General features: G+C 40.6%; 1 protein-coding gene across 4 annotated transcripts in view; it reads left to right on the top strand.

Moving 5' to 3' along the window:
* The first annotated feature begins 3273 nt into the window (after positions 1-3273).
* Positions 3274-19578, top strand: part of LOC109934692 (sorting nexin-9-like) — a 66272-nt gene continuing 49967 nt past the window's right edge. For 2 of the 4 annotated variants that reach the window (XM_048603379.1, XM_048603377.1), the window contains exons 1-3: positions 3281-3375; positions 10150-10233; positions 17245-17319. In XM_048603379.1, the coding sequence (XP_048459336.1) occupies positions 3364-3375; positions 10150-10233; positions 17245-17319 (171 nt within the window). In that variant the 5' untranslated portion in view covers positions 3281-3363. Of the gene's footprint in view, positions 3409-10149; positions 10234-17244; positions 17320-19578 lie in introns of all 4 variants that reach the window. The other 2 variants (XM_048603380.1, XM_048603381.1) reach the window with 2 other exon arrangements.

Raw genomic sequence — 19578 nt, 5'->3', positions numbered from 1 at the left:
GATATTTTTTCAAGTTACTTGCAGCTAGTTTATTAACATAAAAGTGGAAGCTCTCACAATTCTCGATTTCTAAAAATTTCTATCTACAGGGACTTCAACATTGCCACCCTATGGAGGAACAGGGGAACACTGGGAACATTCATAAAAGCAACAAGTGGAGTAAAGAAATGAGAAGCATTGATGTGAAATAGGCACAAATCAATGTTCTTTCTGGCTGATGAGAAGGAGGTTGCAGTTTACAAGTCTAAAAGCTGTGGGTTTTCATTTTAATTTCCATTCAGTTTATTGTAAATTACCAATCTACAGAAACAATTATGCTCAATTGTCTGTCGTAACAGTGTGCTAAGAAGAATACAATTTTAATTTGTTCCAAGGTAAACCACCTGTAACAGAATCAATGACACAGTGGTATTCTTGCAGGACTAGTAATCCTCTGGGAACTTGAGTTCAAATCCCAATATTGGAATATTCCTGTTGTTGAATTTGGAAACAAACAATCTGAAATTAAAAGTTTAATGATAACCATGAACCAGTTGTCACAACCCACCTGATTCTTAAAATCTGCTGTCCTTTGCAATGGTGTTCAACACAGCAATGTAGTTGACTCAACCACCCTCTGAAAGAGAGTGAAAGTCGCAAACTGCTAAAAATGTAAAAACTAGATGAATCACCTGGCACCAATCTAGGTGCTGGAAATGACAAGGGCAAACTCAGCCCTGTCGACAGTATAGCCCTCTTCAATTATGGTATGCAGTCAAGAGGGAGTTGCTCTGGGAATCTCAACATTGGACCCCGTGAAGTCTTGTGGCATCAGATTGATCATGGCCAAGAAAACTTGCTGTTGATTACCACCTAAACCCCTCCTCCCCCCACCATCCAACGAATCAGAATCCCTCCATGTTCAACACCTTTTGGAGGAAGCATGGGTTGGCATGTTGGCAAGGACGTAATGCATTCTGAATGGAAATTTCAATGCCAATTGTCAAACGTGGCTCAGTAGCATCTCTACTGCTTGAGCTGGTTGAGTTCTCAAGGACAGAACAACTGGACTGTGTTTGCAACAGGCGGTGAAGGAAACAACGAAGAGTAAAACTTGACTTCATCCTAACCAAACTACCTGCTGCAGATATAACTGTCCGTGACAGTATCAGTAAGAGTGACTTGTCAAGACCAAGTCCTGTCTTCACATTGAGGATACTCGCCATTGTGTTATGTTAGAATACCGTACTAAATGGGATAGATTTCAAACATATGACAGCTCAAAACTGAGCAGTTGTGAAGTGAGGTGGGCCATCATGCATAAAAATAAGGTTTCAACTTAGTAAAACTACAGAACAGGTCTGCATGCCAAACATCAAAAGCAGCAAGTGATATACCGGGCTAATGTTTCCACAACTAATGGATCATATCTGAGCACTGCAGTCCACATCATGAATGGTGGTTGACAATTAAACAATTCACTGATGGAGGAGGCACTACAAATATATTCATCTTCAATGATGGAAAGCCCAACACATCAGCACAGAAGGAAAGGCTGAAGATTTTGCAACAATCTTCAGTCAGAAAGGCCAAATAGATGATGACTCTCAGCCTCCCCCAAAAGTCCTGAGCATCACAGATACCAGGCTTTAGCCAATTTGAATCACCTTGTGCAAGGCAGCTCACCATCATCTTCCCAGGTGCAACTAGGAATGGACAATAAATGTCCAGCCAGCTATGCCCACATCCCATAAGTGAATAAAAAAAAACAAGAAATAGTGTATTGCTTCATTTTACAATCCCCTGAAATTACTACCATAACAACCACCATACTACCATGATTATGATTTAAAAGAAACTAATGGATTGAGAAGAATAAACCTATTGACCAATTTGTCAGATTGCTATTTGAAGTGCTTCAAGTGTTTTATTAAGATTTTCCCTCCAAGTTCCCTGTTTATCAGCAGTGATTGCAGATCCATCGGCCCCTGCAATGACACTCAAGGTGTGAGAGAGAAGCAACTTAATGCAAGATGGAAAGGGAAGAATGAAAGTGGATACAGTGATGACGAAGAAGAGCAAAAGATACCAGGACAGTGAATGGAAACCGTGAAGCAAAAAAAAGAGATGAATGTAGATTTGGAGTATGTGAGAAATACAAAAAGTTTTTTTTACTTGAACACGACTTCACGCAAGCCAACCTTCCATCCATTGACTCCATCTATACTTCTTGCTGCCTCGGAAAGGCAGCCATCCATAATCAAAGATCGCTCCCACCCCAGTTATAATCTTTTCCAGCCCTTCCGACGGGCAGAAGATACAAAAGCTTAAACATATGGACCAACAGATTCAAGAACAGCTCCTTCCCCACTGTTAGGAAATTTCTGAATGGACCTTTAAAGTTTCAAATTTAATGTTGACCTCACTCTTTGTGCACCTTCTCTGCAGTTGTAACATTGGTATTGTTCGCTCTGTTCTATTACCTTTAATGCACATTGTATGGTATGATCTACCTTTACTGCACGCAAAACAAAGCTTTTCATTGTGCCTAGGTACATGTGATAATAATAAGTCAAATCAAACCAGATCGCTTGTTGAGTAAGAATAAATTCTGTTTAAGAACCTGGCCTGGAGCTATATTCAGATTGAGACCAAGTATTTGAAAGTGTTCTCATCCCCATGATGAAAAACAACTTAGAGCTATTTATTTCCAGCTGCAGCTAAATATTTTCATTCCCTCCATTTGCTTGGCTTCCAGTTTGTTGGTGGTGGTACTTGTGCTTCTTATATGTAGCGTTGAACAACATTTCCCGAATTACGATTATTGGTTGTTTGCAATTTAAAACAGCCAGCTCTTAATATTAGAGGCATCTGAAGAAGGGTCCCGACCCGAAACGTCAACTTTTTTGCTCCTCTGATGCTGCCTGGCCTGCTGTGTTCCTCCAGCTCCACACTGTGTTATCTCTGACTCCAGCATCGACAGTTCTTGCTGTCTCTCAGTTCCTAATATTAGTTCTTTGGAGACGTGTCGAAGTTTCTTTTCTTTCTTCGCCTTGTATGTTTCCACGAATTAGTGTGCAATTTATGCTTGGCATGTCATGCTTATTATGTTGAGTCTAGAACTTGAAATTCAAAGCGTTTGCCAACTTCGGTCATCATTCATCCAGCTTGAACGTGGCAAAGCGATTCGAATTGACGTCCAGCAGGGGGTGGTAGAGGTCCCAGTGTTTTGAGAAGCACCATTGGCTTTGGGGAAACAAATATCCTCAAGGAGGGAATGACGTGACGTTGGGTGAGCGGACGAATATTGACGTTCAGAGCAAGTGGTTGTGCAGCCTGTAAAGATCAGAGTTTCAAGTGTATTTCCTGGGGTTCGTGGAGAGAATGTCCACCAAGGTAGGAAACCATCGGACAAGCATCCCCATTTAGGTACAACTCAGTGCAGTTTGGGATGTCTAATTTCTATTTCCCTCACTGCAAATGTTCGTGTAGGGAAATACGTTCATTGGCTATGCCCTTAAACATATTCTAACGCCAATGCACTGGGCAAAAAGAGGATTTTGCCCTTTAACAAAATAGTACTGCTGTCTCGTAAGATTAACTTTCTTCTGCTTAAAATACAAAGCTGTAGTATTTTCAAACGAGGTTTATTTGGCATAAGTAAGGAGGTTAAGTTAGCTTAATTGGCCTTGAGAGGCGTTTGCTGGTGTTATTTCTGTCCTGGGTTGTGATAAGGTGCGCTGAATTAGAGGATCGAACGGTAACCACTAATTATTATCGTTAAAAGTAATATATTTTACATGTGATGAGAAAGTGACTGGGCGAAGTCAAGGTGTTTGGCGATTGATTTAATTTGTTCAAGTTCGGGATGTTACACCTATCAGTGACGATGTACGGATTTCGGAAAAGAACGAGCTGTAATGTCAATGAGAGCGGCAGTTCTGAGAATTGGTCACCGGACCTGAAACCTTAATTTTGGTCTTTCTTCACTGATGCTGCCAGACATGCTGAGCTTTTCTAGCAACTTCTGTTTTTGTTCTTGATTTACAGCATCCGCAGTTCTTTCAGTTTTTATTTAGTAGGAGTAATTGGGTCATTGGCTGACACTTAGAAAGTCACTAGTGAGGTACCACAAGGATCAGTACTTGGACCCCAACTAGTCACAATAAATATTCATGTCATAGTTAAGGGAACTAAATGTAATGTCTCCAAGTGTACAGATGCCACAAAGCTGGGTGTGAGGGTGAACTGCAAAGAGCATGAGGAGAAGCTTCAGTGTGATTTGGACAAGTTGAGTGAGCGGGCAAATGCATGGCAGATGAAGTATTTTGTGGATAAATGTGAGGTTTTCGAAAACAGGGAGGTGATTATTTATTATCTGAATGGCTTAGATTGGAAAAGGGGGAGCTGCAATGAGACTGTGGTGTCCTCATACACCATTCGCTGAAAGTAAATGTGCAGGTGCAGCTGGCGCTGAAGAGGACTAGTGATGCATTGGCCTCCATAGTGAGAGGATTTGAGTACAGAAGCAGAAATGTCTTGCTGCAATTATGATGACACCAGACCTGCAGGAAAGTGTGCAGTTCTGGCTTCTTTTTCTGAGGACGGGTGTTCCATCTATTGAGGGATTCCAAAGAACGTTTACCAGACTGACTCCTGGGATAGTAGGACAGATGTATGAAGAGAAATTAGATCAGTTGAGACTACATTCACTGGAATTTAAAAGAATGTGGTCAGTAAGGGTGGTGTTCCCATAGAAACCTATAAAATTCTAAAAGACCTGACTGAGTAAACATAAAAAGGATGTTCCTGTTGTGTGGAGAGGCCAGAATCAGGGGTCATAGAATAAGAATGCAGAGTAGGCCCTTTAGCACAAGTGATGTGGAGAATTGGGAGAGTAGTGGGCTTGTGGAATTTGTTGCCAAAAAATATGATTGTAGCCAAAACACTGAATGTTTTCAAGGAGTTAGGTATAGTTCTTATGGCTAAAGGGATCAAAAGATGTGGGGCAAAAGTGGGAAAAGTTAGATGATCAGCATGCTTGAATTGAACGTCAATTATTGATGCTCTTACCAGAGTTCCCTCTAGTTTTCTCAGCGGCTGCATGGGCCTCTGAGATCGATACACAGCAGTGACCTCAGGACCCAGAAGTCATTGCCATAGTGGATGTGCTGACGTTGATGGCTGTGCATGAAATGTTCTAGCTAGTGTGTGAATAGGCAGCCACGCAGCTTAGAGGGAACATTAGCTTGTAGTCATCTTTGTACTGATGGCAGTCAACAAAGGTGATACAAGAGAGAAGCTGGCGTTCTGAAGGAGGAAATGGGAAAAGTCAGAGTTTGTGTTCATGTTAGAACTTTTGAAATTTTTAGTAGATCCACAGAACCAGCAAGGTCCTGTTGGATATTAGCTCCTAGTACATGGACAAACCTTTACAAACACACTCTCACTTCCTTAAATAAGCCAGAAGTAGTTTTGGTGAAATTGAGCTCAAAGCAACAGAAGCCTGCCTGATGTGGACAAGTCCATGAATAAAGGGAAAATAATAAGCCAAAAAGTATATGATGAAGATGTACCTAATGCTGATGAAATAATTTCACCAAGAGACAAGATCCTTTTTGCAAATATTGCAAGCAACTTTTCATTTTTGGTCAATTTGGATGCTTCTGAAAACAGTGTGAAGGTGTAAAGCTTCTGAATACAGAATTTCCTGGTGATGTTGAGAAAGTCATAGAGCTGTACAACATAGAAACTAACCCTTCGGTCCAACTCATCCATGCCAACCAGATATCCTAAATGAATCTAGTCCCCATTGTCAGCATTTCTTAGAAATCCCTCTAAACCCTTCCTATTTATATACCCATCCAGATGTCTTTCAAATGTTATAATTGTACCAGCCTCCACCACTTCCTCTGGCAGCTCTTACCAGAGTTCCCTCTAGTTTTCTCAGCGGCTGCATGGGCCTCTGAGATCAATGCACAGCTGTGACCTCAGGACCATACACACACCACCCTCTGCATGAAAAGGTTGGCCCTTAGATCCTTTTAAATCTTTGTCCCCTCACCTTAAACCTATGCCCTCTAGTTTTGGACTTTCCTACCCTGGAGTAAAGACCTTGATTATTCACCCTATCTGTGCCCCTCATGATTTTATAAACATCTTTAAGGTCACCCCTCAGCCTCCGACATTCCAGGGAAAATAGCCCCAGCCTATTCAGCCCCTCCCTATAGATCAGACCCTCTAGCCCTGGCAACATCCTTGTAAATCTTTTCTGAACCTTTTCAAGTTTCAGAACAACTTTCCTATAGCAGGGAAACCAGAATTGAATGCTATATTCCAAAAGTGGCCTAACCAATGTTCTGTACAGCTGCAACATGACTTCCCAACTCCTATACTCAATGACCTGACCAATAAAGACAAGCATACCAAATGTCTTCTTCACTATCTTATCTACCTGTGACTCCATTTTCAAGGAACCATGAACCTGCACTCCAAGGTTTCTTTGTTTGGCAACACTCTAGGATCTTACCATTAAATGTATAAGTCCTGCCCTGATAAAATGAAGCATTTCACGTTTATCTAGATTAAACTCCATCTGCCACTCCTTGGCCCATCCAATCTGTTGTACTCTGAGGTGACCTTCTTTGCTGGCCACTACACCATGACTTTTGGTGTCATCTACGAACTCACCAATCATACCTCCTGTGTTCACATCTAAATCATTTATATAAATGACGAAAAGCAGTGCAAAAAACCAATCTTTGTGACACGCACCGCTAGTCACAGGCCTCCAGTCTGAAAAGCAACCCTCAACCACCACACTCTGTCTCCTACTTTCAAGCCAATTTTGTATCCAAATGGCTAGTTCTGTCTGTATTCTTTGTGATCTAACCTTGTTAACCTGTCTACCATGCAGAGCCTTGTCAAATGCCTTGCTGCAGTTCATAAAGACAACGTTCACCGCTTTGCCCTCATCAGTCCTCTTTGTTACTTCTTCAAAAAACTCAATCAAGTTGATGAGACATGATTTGCCATGCACAAAGTCATGTTGACTATCCAAAATCTGTCCTTGCCTTTCCAAATACATGTAAATCCTGTCCCTCAGAAATCCTGCAATGTTGACCTCCTTAGAGAAATCAAGCACTTGCAAACTTACATCAAGAAAAATTATTCAGATAACAGACATTTATGCTACGTGGGCCTGCATCAAGTCATCATCCAAGATAAGATTCAGTTATTTTTGCTTCTAATTTTGCAGCAATATTGCAGGTCTTTTCGAACATAATGGTAGCAAAACTGCTTAGGAGAATGGTCATTTTCACCACTGAAAAACATTACAAATGAATTATGTAGAAAAATGCTGCATGGAAAGCTGTTTGCGCTGAACTTGACGTACATAGATAGTGATAAACATGGTGGCTAATGTGAGGATATTATTACTGACTTTGCTGTCCAAAAGCACAAAATGAAATATGTTAAATTTATGCAGTTTGTATTGCAGCTTCCATATAGTAAGTGCTGATCTGTGTAATTTCTGTTGTGTTGCTGTAGGTTAAAAAATTTCATCCATGCTAAGTAGGAAATAAAAAAGAATCTTCATTTGAAATTATTTAGTTAGACAATTAGTTTCTTTTATTGTGCCTTCGTCAATGTATATATGAAAATACAAAGCTTTAATATTTCTTTTCTTTTCCTTGTCCTTTCTGTTTGAAAAGTGCTGTTGGGTCTTTTAAGCCATGTCAAATATTTGGGCCTCGGCATATCTAATCCAGCCCTGCCACCATTAGATACCTTACTTGCTAGTGAAAGCAAGACAAGTCCACGCTAATGGATGGATCTGAAACAAACTCTGGGAAATACACCAACAAGTGCTTAGTACTCGCAACTGCTTTCTTACTTGCTTGTAGAAATGGGTTTGCTTACAATGCGCTGAGCATTTATTTTACCCATTTGGAGTTTTTCTTCAGTGCTTTGGAGAGGCCACCTACCATTTGGAGGTTTGACAGTCCTTTAGAGGTCTAATCTATCACATCAGGAAGAATGCTACTTCTATCGCCTTAGGTTGGATCTCTGATAAGGACCAAGTTGGCACGCTCCCTGCTATTTCCAAACCTGTAGATCCACGGCAGATAGAAAAGCAGTTCACAAGAGGTCATAACTACAACATCGGGTCTACATGAATGGATACACTTCCTCAACATGCTTGAACACTGGTGTCTTCAGAGCCTTAAGGTGTCAAGTCAACTGGTGGCAAAATGTTTGCAGCTTGCTTCTGTCAAGAATTGAGGCAAATCATGCACCTTTCATCATGCTGCGCAGCTGCAAAAAGATCTTTCCTTGGGTGTGTGCAATATTCCTGAGCAGCTGCCACTATATTTTGGTCTTGTGGCAGCCCACCTTCCCAAGCCTCTTCACAACTAGAGGCAAAGTTTGGCTGTTTGGAGACCGGCGAAGTCCTCTTAAAGTTGTGGTTGAGAAACCTGAGAAATGAAGCTTGCAGCATGACTATGAATGTCATATCACCACCAAATTAGTCAGTGAGCCATTGACAAGTTGAAAAGACACTTATAGAGCTATTTTTCAGTGCACAAAAGTTTGTCAAGACCAGTTGTGGTTACAGCAGTCTGTGCAGCAGCAAAGACCTTAGCAGGTCCAAAGCACCGAGTGTCGTCAATGAAGGATGAAGACATGGAGGAAGATTTGGTGTAAGGAGATACAGGCAACGCACCATCTGCATACATTTGATGCCTGGGATGCTCTGATTGTGTTGAGCTTCCACCAGGGAATCTATCTCCTGACCTCTATGCAAAAGCCACTTTCAGCTTTCTCACCCTCCCTCCACTCTTCCAGTGCTCCTAAAATAAAGCAATCCTGCAAATAGCCAAGCATCCCCTGAGCATCCTGCCACTTGTTGCTGTCAGTTCCAATTTTTCCCAATATCATCAAACAACTGATCCAACCAGCAAGATTGGAGAAGCCCACTGTAGTATTATTGAGATGTTGTGTCAGGCCATTGTGATGCTGTCATCCTCCATGGATAATGTTGTATTACTGTGAAGTTAGATGGTTGAGAGATGAGTTGATTAAGGATTTTATGACAATACAGAAAACAAAGAGAGTAGAAAATGAGGCACTGGGACAGGAATTTTCAGGTAGCAGAGTTTCCCATTCCTAACACTCCTGTCAGTCATGCAGCCCCACAGTCATTTAACACTCCGTGGAGAATTATTTGGCTGGATACAGGACTGCTGCTTCTCACACAGAAAGTAGTCCCTGGCTCGGAGAACCTGAATTTCATTGACCAGCAGCTCTGTAGTCACAGCAGTGCCAATCACAGCAGTGGCCTATATGCAGTCCCTGTATTCTGAACCAGGTAAGTGCAGGAGGGTCTCAATATGGGAAAGGGTGGTGTGGAGAGCAGCCTCAGTATCTTGATGGACAGACCATGGGAGAGTGAGCATCCACAGGGGTAGTTCCTGTGGAAATGCCCTCCTTCATACCCAAGGCCTGCCAACCTCAAAGTAGAGGTTAGGTGGGAAGTGGCCCTGAAGCAGTCAGTAATCATCCAAAATTGGTTTGACCATGGTCACCTAAACCTCACTCACCCAGCATAAAGTTGCAGAAAGTCAGAGGAGGGAAGGCTAAAGGAAAGGTAGCAGGAAGGCCACAGGATGATTTTGTGGGCCCCTACAGCATTGGCAGGTCTCCTGGTGGGGTACTTGTAGAATTCTGTCCATTATTTCCACGGGTTTAATGAGCCTAGAACAAAGAGTGTATGATCAAAAGAATGAAATCTTTCAGGAGTGAAATTAGGAAAGTTTGGTGCATTCTTCCACAAATAGGCATCGGCATTCAGTCAGTTGTTGATTGATTGTAAGTCTGAGAGTGATAGATTTGAAGATTATGTGGCTTATGTGGCAAAGACTGGTATATGCAGTTATATTGCAGATCAGTCATGATCTTATTGAATGGCAGAAAAGACGTGAGAGTGATGTTTCAATGGTTTAATATTCTTGAATCAGTTCCGAAAGTAATGCAACGTTATATTGCACAAGGAATTTAAAGCAAATTGAATAAATATATTACCATCTTGTATCTTAATGCTGAACCATAGTGTGAATGGGCAGGATGTAGGATCTGGCCTTGATTTAATTTATTTTCTTTACTTAGGCGATAGTTCGATGTATCTTTAAACGTCGCAGGGAGGGTGAACTGACTCTAATACCAGGAGAGGTTATTACTATTAACAACCAGGTAAAGAATTTTCATCAGAATATAAACTAAAGCGTAAGGTGATTTTATCATGAAATGCTAACACTTTGTCATGTACCATGAGCATCACCCATTTCACGTATCTTCTAAGTTTCGTTGTTAAACAAAACCATTTGTACGAGAAAATATTATGTCATTTGGAGCAAACAGCAGTAACAATCCTTCATATTCTACCATCGTCACTGGATGATGTCTGTGCAATTGAGGTAAAGATTTGGTGAAACTGCATCTGGCGTACTGTGTATGATCTTGGTAGTATTATTTGAAAAGCATATAATTGCATTAGAAGCACTCCAAAGAAGATTCGCTCAACTCGAGGATACAGGGCTTATCTAATGAAGAAAGGTTGAACAGATTGCACGTTTACCCTTTGGAGTAAATGAGTCAATGGGCTGAAAAATGGCAGATAGGCTTCAATCTGATTAAATGTGAGGCATTTTGGTACAACAAACAAGGGTAGGACTTATATAGTTAATGGTAGGGCCTTGGGTAGTGTTGTAGAACAAACTGATCTAGGGGTTCAAGTATGTAATTCTTTGACGTTTGCATCAGATATGGACAGGGTGGTGAAAAAGGCATTTAGCACACTTGCCTTCATTGCTCAATCCTTCAAGTATAGGAGTTAGGAAATCATGTTGAGGTCGTACAGGACATTGGCTAGACATCCTCTGGAATAGTATGTCCAGTTCTGGTTGCCCAATTATACGAAGGATTTTATTAAGCTGGAGAGTGTTCAGAAGAGATTTAACAGGATGTTGCCAGGTATGGAAGGTTAGAGTTATAAAGGGTGGGACTTTTTTCACTGGAGCGTGGGAAGTTGAGAGGTTGCTTTATAGAAGTTTATAAAATAACGAAAGGTATAAATAGAGTTAATGGTGGTTGTCTTTTCTCTAGGATGGGAGATTTCAAGACTTGGGGCCACAATTTTAAGGTGAGAGGAGAGAGATTTAAAAAAGACATGAGGGACTTTTTTTTACACAAAGGGTGGTTTGTATATGGAATGAACTTCCTGAGGAAGTGGTGGGTGTGGGTAGAATTACAATGTTTAACAGACATTTAGATAAGGTCATGAATAGGAAAGGTTTGGAGGGATATGGCCCAGCAGCAGGCAGGTGGGACTAGTTTAGTGTGGGATGATACTCGGGATGGCCTGGTTGGACCAAAGGGTCTGTTTCTTTCCTGTATGACTCTATGTTATTGTAACATAATAGCCCAGATATTCCAATCAAGTCCAGAAACCCTATTTTCAATCCTGAATAGATTAAAACTTACTTTTGGTGCCTTCTGTGCTGAATATTCCTGGACAAGGGCCTCCTGTTAGAAATCTATCCAGTAATCCACAAATACAGCAGCAGAGAAAATCTTTTTGCAACAGCAACATCCATACTCTAAGACTGAAATGTCCAACAGCCTACTTTCCCATTAATATTTCCGGCTGCTGCAGGGACTTCCAAGGTCTCTATGTGGCATTGACTTCTGGAATTGGAAGTTATTGTGTCTCCATGTTGATTAGCATGTGCCGACCTTCCAAATCACTGCACAGATGCGTGGCCACTCAGCTCAGAGAGAACACTGTCAACAGCACAGCTAGGCACATTGACTACTGCTGTGAAATGTAGGTGTGGCTAGTGTGCCAGGTGGGTGAGGGGCTGGATAGTGTACCAGGTAGGTAAGGGAGATTTAGTGTGTCAGGCTGGTAAGAAGTAGTAGGATGCCAGATGGCTACGGTCGGTGTGTGAAGTGTCAGGTAAGTAAATGTGAGTTTGGGGTAAGATGGGTTTCGTTTGGGAAGATAGGATGTTCTAGCCTAGTGAGGGAGGTTCTGGGGGTGATCGTGACCAGGGGTGCAGTGGATTGGATTAGGACCAGAGTGTGTCAGTCCAGTTTAGGTTGGGGGATGGTTGTATCAGGTTCAACAGGAGGGAGGAGTTGTCAGGTTCAGGGTCCTTCAGATTAGCAGGAATGAGGCTGGCAGAATGAGTGCTGGTTTGGGTTAGGATTTGTTAGGTCTGTCTGAGGCAGAGTCCGGGAGGAACATCAGCCAGTCTGGATGAGAAATATCGGGTTAATTGGCTGCCATGTCCTACATTCAGTATCCAAGCAACAGAAACTGACCAGTTGCCTTGGAAACGAGGCACAGGTTGCTGGTTCTTGCTGCCTACTGACAATCTGCACAGTTCTTCCCTTCATGCATTAGCATGTACTTGCTTTAAAGCTCTTGGATCATGGAAAGACAATCTTATTGAATTTCTCTGCAGATTGGAGCATTTGTCCTTAGGAGTGATTCCACATTCCATGAAAGGCTGTGCCCCAAGTCCAGCTGTTTCAGTACACCTGTGGTCTCCGACGGGTATCGATGTCAGAGACTCAGCCAGTCAATCCCATCGACCACCTGCATTTCCTTACTGTGGCATCTCTTGTAGTTTCTCTCATCACCCGCCCTTGTTCACTCGTCAGTGCATGCCAGTCATCATATATGACATCCGGTTCTGGAAGCCATGTTGTCAGATACATTAGGGACATTTAAGCGACTCTTAGATAGGCACATGGATGATAGTAAAATGTAGGGTATGCAGGATAGTTTAATCATAGAGTAGGGTAATAGGTCGGCTCAACATTGTGGGCCGAAGGGCCTGTACTGTGCTGTACTGTTCTATGTTTTTACCAGAGAAAAAAAGTGCATGCTCTTATCTGGCTTTGGCAACTTGTTGCATTGTGTTTCGGTTTGGTCCAGATGGTCTATAATTACAAGGTAAAGTGTTGTGGCAATATATACAAGAAATATACATGTGAAGCCACTATATGAGGCTACTCAGCCCATCATGTCCATGTGGACTCCCTGCAAGAAATTCTTAGCTAGTGCCTGTCATCTGTAAACCTACATTTACTTTTCTTTAGCTACTGTCTAATAGGTCTGTACAGTGTGAAGAAATATTTGTAGGGAGTTCTGCAATGTCCCTTATCCTATATCCGAGCAATGCAAGCTGACTGGAGACCCTGGAACAAATCACAAGCACAGAAGGAACCTCCAGTATCTCCCCACTTGAAAGCAGCCAGCAATATTCAGATATTCCAGAGGTGCAGATCCAGAAACCGATTAGCAGCATGAACAGCAGCACAGCAACACAATGCACGACAAGGTGAAGCAGTAATGATGAGTGTCAACCTGGAGCATATAAAAATAAATGAAAAATATACAACTTCCAACTGGAATAGGAAAATTCATTTCTGTTCTCGACTGTAAAGGCATATTTGTCAAAAGCGTTCACTTTATATGTCACCATATAAGTAAAAAGGGGAATTTGGAATGATGCCAAACAACAATGCACAGTAAATTCAAAGATAACTTTCCCTTGAACAAAATGCTGTGAACAAAGAAAGTTGAGAAGCTGAAGGCCAAATTGAAAATTCAAGTCATTTTCTTTTCTGACCCAGCAATAAAAGGGAAAAGGCCCATTCTGAAGCAGCATTTTGTGTTTACCATCTTCTGGCAAGACAGAAATTATTCACAGGTTATAAAGTAATTAAAGAAGCACTAACTTGCTGTAAACTTTGAATGAGAAAGAAATAATAATAGCAATCAACGGTATATCACTCAGCAGTTCCTCAGTAGCAAGCCGAGTGGAATCTCTGTGCAAAGATGTCTTTTCAGAAACTACAACAGGATCAGAATGCTTCTCACTGCTGCTTGATAAATTCATCAACATGACCATCACAGACCAGCTGATTAGTTTTGTGCACATGGTTTTTAAAGATATAACAACTAAAGTGGATCTTCTCACCTGCACCAGCTATACTGGGATTTTATTGCATTTTGGAGAAGTGATGCTGATTTTGCTTTTTTATTAACTAATTGATACTGTATAATCCACTAACAATTAGTGAGTAAAGTTATGGACTTTTGTCATTTATTTACGTTTTTTGCAAAAGTTGTAAGTTCAATTTGAGCAAGAGCCATTCTGCACAGCTTGTGTAAATTCTCACTTGATGCTGCCTGTGTTGAACTAATCCTTCATACTGATCAGACATGGTTAAGTGGACAGAAGATTCTGCAAAGACTTTTAGATCTGAAGTTGTCACTTCTTGTAAAATCAAGGAATGAGGTGTGCACTGAGCTGTCAGAGAATGAGTGGTTGCTTGACTTCAGGTCAAAACCAGATGAGCTGAACTATGAACTGCAGGCAAAGGATAGAGACTTAGCATATATCAACAGTGCTGAGAATGTATTCAAATTTAAAATGGGTCTGAAACAAACCTTAGAGCATGGAGTTATGTGTCACAGAGCTGCTCTGCGAACTTCAACAAAACCACTGCATCTTTCTCCAGACCTCATTTGCAAAGGCACATTTCAGAAGGTGCTGTGTAACAGTCTCTTCAGCACAACTGCTTCGTGGGCAGTGTGCAGTGGCATACAGTCCAGGCGTACATGAAGGATATCGCAGATAGTACCCTTCTCACCATCAGTCAGCGATGTCTTGGTGCTTGTGGGAAAGCTCTAGTGATGAGGTATTCTGCAAAACGACTGACAGTCTGCTCAGGGAACCATGTGGCAGACCCATCCTCCTTTTCCCGCAGAGTCTCGAGCATGCTAAATGTTGACCAGTACCTAATGGACTTGTAGTTGAAAGAGTGTATCTTTACAATTTTCTCCATGAAGGACAGTTGATACTGAACTGTCCAACTACTTGGAGCATTCCGTGGCACCAAGGCCGGACTCATCCTTCACAACACCAGAAAAAGGTAGAACTCCAGTATGTAATTACAGTTGATGTTTGTGAACCAAGGGTCTATGCAGAGCTTGATGCTGCCACACACAAAGGTGGCCATTGGGATGAGGGTGGCATTGGGTATGTCTTTTGCCCTTTAAGCAGAGCTTTGTACATGGCATTCCTACGGACACGGTCCATCTTTGACCTCCAGATGAAGCGGAAGATGCCTTGGGCACTATGAAGTGGAGCGATGAGCCCTGAGATGCAGGCTGGTCCAGACCATAAGCTAGGAGTGTGTCCCTGGGAGCACAGTATCTTTTGTTGCAGCGTTACATTGATAGTGAGCAATGCAGTACCGTGCAGATCAGCTTGGCTGGATAATCAACCTCATTCTATGTGCTTCCAAGTTGTACTTCTGCCAGCTGTAGTCTCTCTAGCTCATTATTCCTGTGCCAATAAGGACCCCAATGTTACCACATTTTTTCAGTAAGCTAAATGTTCTCTTTTAAGATTCTTTTGATTGGGAGATACATGTGAATTCTTTAATTTTGAAAACTGGCTTTTCACCTCTATTTTTGAGCTGTTTTTCCTTCCCTGCCCTAATGGTATTGCTTGACTCCTTCTGGGATTATTTTGTTGGCATTTGAAACAACGTAAATGAACAATGTGCCATGTCTTTTGTTTTAATGCCTTATATCATGGTTTGCATTTTAATATTGACAAAAGTGCATCCTCTTCTAGAATTCAGGACTACTCAACTTCTTTGAAGAAATTTGGTATAAAAACTTCCTTTGATCCCTAATGTAAAATTCCTCATTGGCACATTTTGGCTATTGCAGCTCTTTAAATACTGTAGTACCACATGAATTTCCATTCTCCAACATGCAAAGTCCCGAGAGAGAGAGATCCAACCCAACATATTGCAATGAGGCTGTTCCCAAAAAAACACACAACATTAAAACGGTACAGGTAAAATGGATGTAATTCTCATATTGTGGATCTTCTTCCTGAATTTAGGATGAATTTTAAGATGTAGCCTCCTAGTAAGTACTGACTACTACATTGGTCTATGTGTTTTTTGAATACATTTTACTCAATGAAGCATGGTGACAGCTTTCACATAGAAAAATAAAACCATAAGATCATGCAGCCTTTCTGGGGAAGGTAATGCATTATTTAGAGCATCTGTCATTTGCCTGGTGGATAGGGCATTGACTAAAGTTACTGATGCCAACCTGTTGTAAGTTTGAATGAGTGTGGGGTGCAGATGTTGAAGACTTTCCAGGAGAGTGTGCCCAAATATTTGTTTCCCAATTCTTCCTGCACCAGATCAGTTTCTGCCAACCCATTGAATCACAGTCTCCTTGTAAAACGCTCCTCTGGTATATTCAGATCTTACATTTTGCTCTGGCAGAGTTGCCTCCTGTGCCCTGCGATGGGGTTAGTTCTATTCTTTGTGTTGTAGCTGTGATGGCTATCCCAACAACATACGAACAGGAAGTAAAAGTAGGCCACTCAGCCCTTCAAGCCTACTTTGCCATTCAACAAGATCACGGCTGACCTGATTTTTAACTTCAATGCTACATTCTTGCATATTCCCAATAATCTTTCATGCCCATGGTAATCAATAATTCAGTTTTTCCCTGTGGCTAATGGAGTAGTATAGAGCATCTGTCTCCAACAGTTCTGTGGTATCAAAAATAATTCCCGATTCCAACCAGGAGACCTAATAATTGCTTTGCAAATCCTCAGCCTAAATTAACAATCCAGAGACTTGCCTTTAATGGATGTAAAGAAAGCCTGATGTTGCAGCCAGTTTTCTGAATGTTTGTGCTGTGTTTTCTGGGCAAGCTTAAGAGTAATGAAATCAAACTGTTGCAGGCTCCAATATCACCAAAGGGTCCTAAAAGAAACACAGTGTCCCTACTTAATACTTTAATGTGCTCAATATTCAATTCAGGCAGCTGCTAGAGTTGAGTAGAGAGGCTGTTGGCCAATGTGGCAATAGCTGCATTTCAGCTACACCTCCAGGTGGGATGTCCCATTGGGATCTTGGTGCTTTGAATGATTGCGTTTCTAGTGGCCAATGAATGAGTGAAACATAGTTGAATTTCTATTTTAGCATCGTTATTCCAGAAAACCGATATGGGAAACATTTTTAAAATCAATTTCTATATTAATGCATTTCAGAAGGTGATGTTTCTTCAAATCTGTATCCTTAACTGTGTAGAATATTTCAAAATTTTGACACATGCCTATACATCTGATGTTATTCCTTCTTTAGGATATTTACAGTGGTTGGTATGAAGGTATGAACTCTAATGGAGAGCATGGACTGTTCCCAGGCCAAAATGTTCAGGTAAGAAGAAATAACAAAATGTCGTGTCAATTATTATAAATTGTAACTAAACATAAAATACATGTAAACCCCAACTCCTTTAATGCTTCTAATTTTCTTTACTGTCTTTCTGATCTGAGTTTTGAACTTTCTTTAATGAAACATTGTTTTGCAATATTTTGAATATCTCAATATCTGTATATTGTACCACTTCTTAGAACATTAGTGGATATTGAAAGTAAGATTATTTGAACACATTAACGCACAGGGAAATTGATTGTTTCAGTATTACGCAGTTTCTTTAAAACACAAAACAGGAATTGCAAAAGATTTTTTTCAGCAGATACCAGGTATATTTAAGAAATAAACTGTTGATGGTGTGCGAATTCGTTGAGACACTTTCCCATAGTTATTAATGTAGATTGTAGTAAAAGTGATGGAATAAATAACTTGTAGAATCATATGACCATTTTTCAAAGTTTGACCTGAAATGAGGTTGAAAATGGGAAATGAATTTCCAATTGCTACTTGGCAATCTAGCTAAAACCAGTAATTTTTCTTTTTTTATTCATCTCTCTCTCTTTTTTAAAGAACATTATTTTATTCAATGTAAGGTTCTTTTGTCAGTACGTATATTTACTTTCAGTGGTCTTCCTCACTCTTGATGCCTCTCTGTCTTGCTCCATATTGCTGTCCTCTTTCTTCACTGTTAATCCTCATCTCTATTTGTCTGTCACCAGCAGACTGTCCTTTGTTGGTTTATTCAAGTTGTTTCCTTTGCCTTTTTAACACCCAGGTACAAGCTAGTTGCCGGCTAACATATGAATCTTATCTATATTCCCCCAATGTTCTTTTGATTTTGGAACCATTACTTTATATTGGGAAAATTGTGCACTCTGCTATTTAGAAAAAACGTGACAGAGTAAAGGGACCAAAACAAATTGGGGGTCCAGATACAGAGACTATTAAAATGTCATGAACGGCTGCAGATAATAGTCAAATTGCTAATTAAATACTGATCTTTATATTATGTTCCCAGCTGATGGTAATATTGGCCAAGCCCAATCTCAGAGTAAAACCTGGCTGGATAGATCAACTGTGCAATTTTTGTAGTTGTTTACTTACAGTTAATCACTGAAAACTATTCACATGAGGCTGCAGATGTTCTTTAACAACAAAACACGGGTTTATTACACAAAATAAAACAAATCAAGCTTGCATTATATTTACATGAGACAGTTAGAAGGATCTTAACACAAACAGCAAACCTAAGTTTCAACCTGTTTCACAACACTATCCTTTTTACAGATACTCATTTCCAGAGAAATTTCACTCCAACATCACTTTTTTAAGATTTTACCAACATCTCCCAATTTTTTTTCTATGGAATGTGGAGAATATTTAATGATTTCTTTCCAGGTTTGCTAGCACAAGCCTTCACAATTCTGATGTACTAAACATTTTCAAATCAAACAACTTGATGATTTCTATCCAAACTCTTCTGGTTTGGAATCTCCATAACCTACAACACTTCAACTATGGTGACTGGTTTCATGAACAATAAGTTTGATTCTCCTGCTAGAAGAAACTATTCTCCCTTCTGAACTGAACTCCCGATTCTTCTGAGGTGAACTCAAAAGCTAAAATTAATAACTTTCTGGTCTGATATAAACTCAGCAATATAAACATTCCATCCATGAACGCTGCAGGGGTTCTGCCAGGTACTTAACTACAGACACATGCTTTGTTGGAATTGATGCACTTAGATCACAATTCCAAATGACTTTTTCATCATTTGTTAGAAAAAAACAGAACTGACACACATATAAATACTTCTGTTTTAAAATCCAATTTCCAAAATATAATGGATGTAATACACTTTGTCACAATAGCCACAGCAATGGTTGAAAGGGAGTGAAGGTCATGCTTCATCTAAAATGAAGTCCTGGGAGTTAGGCTACACGTGCAGTACTGAAAACATTTTGGACACCACACCTTAAGGAAAAGATATTTATCATAGGATGTGGGAATTGCTGGCAAAACCAGTATTTTTATCCATCCCTAATTACCCTTGAACTGAATGGCTTGCTAAGACATTTCCAAGAACATTTAAAAGTCAATATCATTATTGTGGCTCAGTGAATCCCAGACTGGGTCTAGATAAGTCTTTATATCCAATTATGGCAGTTGTCATACAGAATTTTTGTATTTGAATTAGAATTACATTTATTGTCATGTGTACTCAAGTACAGAAATACAGGAGTACAGTGAAAAGTATTT

The sequence above is a fragment of the Rhincodon typus genome, chromosome 11 (genome assembly GCF_021869965.1).
Source record: "Rhincodon typus isolate 14 chromosome 11, sRhiTyp1.1, whole genome shotgun sequence".
Lineage (NCBI taxonomy): Eukaryota > Metazoa > Chordata > Chondrichthyes > Orectolobiformes > Rhincodontidae > Rhincodon > Rhincodon typus.
The sequence above is the reverse complement of the archived record's forward strand: the minus strand, read 5'-3'. Positions and strand labels throughout refer to the sequence as shown.